Source organism: Cyprinodon variegatus, unplaced genomic scaffold (assembly GCF_000732505.1).
Source record: "Cyprinodon variegatus isolate N-32 unplaced genomic scaffold, C_variegatus-1.0 Scaffold1264, whole genome shotgun sequence".
Classification (NCBI taxonomy): Eukaryota; Metazoa; Chordata; class Actinopteri; order Cyprinodontiformes; family Cyprinodontidae; genus Cyprinodon; species Cyprinodon variegatus.
This window is the reverse complement of record NW_015151717.1, coordinates 90722-96007: the sequence shown is the minus strand read 5'-3', so window position 1 is coordinate 96007 and position 5286 is coordinate 90722. Positions and strand designations below refer to the sequence as shown.

The following is a 5286-nucleotide window of genomic DNA, read 5'->3' as shown; positions in this document are numbered from 1 at the left end:
ATAAGAAAATGCAATTGTGTTTTCTTATTTTAAATGTAAATTGTTGTGTTCCATTGGCAAAATGTGTCTTTTACCCTCTCAATTAAAAAATAAATGCACTTATTTTAAGAAATAATTACTTATTTAGATTTAGTGTAGCTTGGTGTATTAAGAGGAGAGGAAGTGAATAATCCATGAAAGAAGGGGACCTGACCACCATAAGATGTCCAACCTCTGATATCCAAGCTGAGAAAAACCTGAAAACCTGCCTGTGATCATCTGTGATATAACATAGAGCTGCAGCTGCTGTCATACTGGAAATAAATCCACCGGCTTCATAACGACACAGCGCTGTGGGAGCCAAGCAAAGCGCTAACCTTGCCCTCCACCTGTCTTTATTGGACTGGGGTCCGGCGTACTTTTATCAGATGAGTGAAAATTGCAGGCAGAAAAGTGTTGGGAGTTCACTTAAAGATGAGAGACTCCGTAAGTCTCTCTGCCATTTCCAAACACACCAGCTGGTCTGGGAGGGTTTGCTTTGCAGAACCCTGCCTCCTAGCTGCATGTCGGAGGGCAGGTCACATGCAGAGGTAATGTGACCGCTGTCTGCTGACATCATTGACTCTCTACAGACAGAATATGCATGTACTTACATAAAGGTCCCATACCAACATAGTAACTTTTACACTGCAAAAATGATCCAGAAACAAGTAATAATGTTTTAAATTAAGTGTATTTACCCTTAATTTGAGCAGGTAAATAAGATGATCTGTCAATGGAATGAGTATTTTTACTCTTAAAATAAGATAATTAGATAAAATGCACTTGAAATAAGACAATGCAATATTTTTTCTTATTATAAATGTTAATTGTCTTGTTCTGTTGGCAAAGTGTCTCAATTACCACCTCAGTTCAAGAGAAAATGCACTTATTTTAGGAAAAATGACTTATTTAGATTTACATTTTATGCAGTGTAAAAGTATTCAAAGTCGGCACATTTTCCCATTTTTGTGAATAACCAAAAGGAAAACCCCTGAAGCCTTCAAAGAACAGCAGGATGTGCAGAGATTAAATGACATACCAATGAACTAAGCAATTACACTGCAAAAAACTATTGACAAATAATACACTTAAATAAATTAAGTGTATTCACCCTTTAATTTCAAGCTGGTAAATAAGATGATTTGCCAATAAAAATTTGTATTTTTGCTCTTAAAATCAGATAACTAGATAATATGCACTTGGAGTAAGACAAGAAATTGTTTTTTTCTTTTTTTAAATGTATATTCTTTTGTTCCATTGGCAAAATGTCTCACGTACCCCCTCAATTCAAGAAAAATTCTATTTTTTGCAGTGTAGCTGTGTAGGATTTTCATTACACCCAAATAAGATAGATTGATTTTTTGGCTGTAATGTGAGACTATGCAGAAAGTTAGAGAAGACATGAAATCCATGCAAGGCCCTAAACATATAAAGCTGTTCTAACGTTAAAAACAATCTTCAGAAATGTATGGCCTTGAGTCTATATCCCAAATGAGTGCACAATTGGAGGTAAAAAGCTAAAGAAACAAGTGTGACAGCTGCTATACATCAGCGAGATGTCAGAGTAATGCTAAAAATCTTCTCTAACCACATTTAAAGTGAGCTACATGGCATTTAACTTAGAAGAGCTTTTCCCATTAATCATGAGTAAAGCACTGCATGTGATTTAGAATATTAGCTTGGGAATGAGACACTGACAAACATATCGCCCTGTGATGCATGAGTGTGTGAATCTAAAATAAACCTGCTGATGAAAGTAAATAAATCAGTGTTTCCCACCTTGGTGTGCGGCGGCGCAGCTCTCCAGCGCTGCATCCACAGCGTCGCCAGCGTTTGGGCCGTCAGCCATCTGATCCAGAGACACTTCAGCGACAGCAGCAGGGGGTTCTAATTCCACGAGGTGAGCATCCACGGTGTCTGACAGTGGATCAGGGTCCTGTGATAACGAGACGGCTAAAGTATTCTCAGCTGATCCTGCTGAGACCGTCGTCTCCGAGTCTTCCTGTTCAATTTGCTTCGGGACATTTCCACTTTCCTCTACTGTATCCGATTTATCATCCACATCCATCTGTTGATCATCATTAACGGGACCGTTGGCTTCGTCCTTCTCTCCCACAGACATCTTTGATGCTTCATAGTCGACCTCAGCATTCAAATCAGAGCTGCAGGACTCCCTGATGTCTGTTGGAGAATCCTCTGCCGTTGAAACAGCTGGATCCGAAACTGAATCCTGTTCAGGAAGTTCTGGGAGCACTTCCTCGCTGGACTCAGGAGTCAAACCCTCCACTGCGTGGATGTCAGCTGACGGACTGGATTCAGACTCTGTGCCGTTTTTACTACCATCTGGAGGCGTCAGGGAACCGACAATAACAGAATCCAAAGAGAGATCGGTGTCGCCACCTAATGAGCCATCGTGACAAAGTGATGTCAGATCAGTTGGGTCCTCCATACATCCTGTTGAGGATATTTCTACAGTGGCGTTTGGAAGCAGATCTCCCTCCTCTCTGGTGCCGTTGTCCTGAGCAGGGTGAAATATTTCTGTCGAGGAGCTTCCGCAGGATCTGAAACTGCCTTCCTCATCGCTTGAGACGCGGTGTACCAGGCCTGAGTCATGGTCAGCCTTCTTTTTAGTCAGCATGTTTTCCGATGAAGCCTCCGAGTAGAAATGGTCAATCTGTGATTCCTCTCTGGAGCCGTCAGCCATGCAAAAACCCAAATTCTCAGGTTTCTCCAAAGCTATATCTTGGGGTTCAGCTGCGTCTTCGCCGCCTGGCTCCTCGCCGCTCGCAGCTTCAGCACGATTCCCGGAATGACAAGCAGCTTCTGGAGCTGAGCCCATCTCCTGCTCGGCTTTATAATCCCTACCAGCTGTTTCCTGGTTTTGTTCTCGGCTGTTTATGTCTGGCGGAGGTTCCCCTTCATGGAGGCCTTCTATCAGGAGCTGTGGAGCAGCAGATTCATGCTGCTCTATTACATCACCGCAGACTATCAGCGGTGGGTTGGGAGGGTCTCCCGGGGTTGATACGGAGCCATTTAACTCTTCCCTCCCATCATCCTCTTCCTCTGGATTGGGCCCGTTGAAAGGTTCCTGGGTAACTTCTCTGTGTTCGTTCTCAGTGTTCTCTCCTTCCAGAGATCTTTGCTTTGCTTCTGATTCACAGGTGATTAAAACTTCGGAGCTCCCTGACAGCGGAGACTGGCCCATGACTGAGCAGTCTGCGTCTCCGCTTGCTGATGTCTCTGATCCGCTCTCCTCCTCCCTCCTCGTGGCTGTTTTGTCTCCTGCTTCCTGCTCAGGCTGCTCCTCTCCCTCCGTGGCCTTCTGTTCTTCCCGGATCACAGCCTCCTCTGTGTCAGCTTCCTCTGCCTGTTTACCGCAGCCTTCTGCTGGGACGTTTCCCACAGCGCTGTTTTCCCCTTCAGCCTCACCCTGTGCCCTTTCACTCCTGTCACACAAATTCAAACTGGAACTGGAATCAGGGCTCCCCTCCTGGTCTGTCTGGCAGCCCTCTCCCTCAGAGTTCAGACAGAGACACACCCCGTCCGCCTCGGGGTCGAGGCCGTGCTGCTGGGGAGGGATTTCTGACGGTGGAGGGAAACTGCCCTCCGTCTCCAAGTTACAACTCTCCCTAAGCTCACAAACAACAGTGTTGTTTCTCTCCTCTTTGACGCTTTCCCCCTCACTTTCTTTGGTTTCTGTAAGCTGGCACTCTGACGTTAAGGACGGCTGCAGGAGTAAGTCGGTTGTCTCGCCGTCACGACATTCAGCAGCTGTGTGCAGCGAGTCCAACTGTAGCTCCAACACAGAAAGTCCCTGCAGATCACAGAGAAATGTTACATTTCTGTTTTAATTTGGCAGAGGAACCAAAAGAGCTCTTCTCTTGTTCTTATCAGCAGCCAGCTCTGTGATTACATAAGGTGTTTCCCTGCTTGAACAAACAGGCCAGAAGGTTAGAAAAAAAAAAAAAAAGAAGCCAGTTAAAAAACAAACAGCCTGGACGAGCAGAAGCAGCAGAGCTCCCAGATAAAACCAGTCAGCCAGGAGATAAGGCAGGGAGGGCCAGGCTTCTCACCTTTGCATTGAGGTGGTTCAATAGGTGCAGAAGATACTCCACGCTCTCCTGAAGGGTCGGAGCGCGGCGTCCGGGGCGGATGCTCACCGTCAGAGTGTGTGTGTTCAACACTGGGGAGTTGCAGCACACTCGACAGTCTGCAGACACCAGCTGGAGAGTCTCAGGCACCTCGTCCGTCTCCGGGTCCGTCTCCGTCCTGCCGTGAAACGAATGCTGTCAAAAAGCTGTGATAAAAGGTCCCTCCTGGTAAAGCAGCTATTGAACAAAACCGAAATCCTTCTCTATAGTTTCAAACTTATTGAATGTTTGTCCGTTTTTTTTTTTCCCTCTTGCAGTGATAGTCCTGTGAAGGGGGCTACACCTTCCCGTTTGCGTAATCCTGGGTGGATCACATCAACACCAAGGCCGGCCAGCTGAAGTCACCGGCCTGGCTGAGTGTGACTTCACTTTTCATGAGCCGAATGGAATCATCAACACATGCAGGGAGGGCCGGAGGTTTTAAAACTACACCCGGCTACAGGGAAGCTCTCTAAGTGGCAGTTGTTTTTTTCAGGTAGTGGCATCCTCATTCTGAGTTACGTGCAGACTATTCTGCCATAAACACACAGAGAGAAAAAAGGGCAGCGTTTACGCTTTATGGTGAGCTTCAGTCCATTAGATAATTAAGTGTTTTTAAACAGAACAATTAAACAATTAGGTTTGGTTAATAGGGGTGTAAATCACATCCATAATGACGATTCGATTCAGTATAGATTTCCTGACCCAACGATTAGATTATTTTTGATTCTTTTTGATACACCACGATTCGATTCGATTAATCAATGAAAGCTGGAATATCGTTATGCATTTTTTTTTAGAAACAACAGCAAATAGAGCAGAAAATCAGTGCAATGACTGCAATGCCTCGGCTCCAGATGTCCACGCCCCCTCCACAGACGCTCCGCTGCTCCTCTCCCAAACTGTAGCTTACCGCAAACAGAACGCCGACTTCTTTTGTTTTTATGACCGAAATTGCGGAAAACAACTCGTGAAGTTTGACCCGCTAGAAGAGCGAGGTGCGCGAGAACGCTGGGACCCTTTTTCCACCTGGATCTCCGCTCTTTTTGGCCCTCATGTCCCTCCGTCGTCAGACTAAACTCGCCTCGGCCGTATCCAGACACACAACGCCTCCGCAGCACGGGACGGAGAATTA

General features: G+C 45.7%; 1 protein-coding gene across 2 annotated transcripts in view; it reads right to left on the bottom strand.

The window, feature by feature from the left end:
- The window catches only part of LOC107102500 (A-kinase anchor protein 13-like), a 126638-nt gene that overhangs the window by 51771 nt on the left and 69581 nt on the right, over positions 1–5286 (bottom strand). For both annotated transcript variants that reach the window (XM_015401828.1, XM_015401829.1), the window contains exons 7-8: positions 4095–4290; positions 1801–3835 (exon numbers count right to left, since the gene is read on the bottom strand). In XM_015401828.1, the coding sequence (XP_015257314.1) occupies positions 1801–3835; positions 4095–4290 (2231 nt within the window). The remainder of the gene's footprint in view (positions 1–1800; positions 3836–4094; positions 4291–5286) is intronic.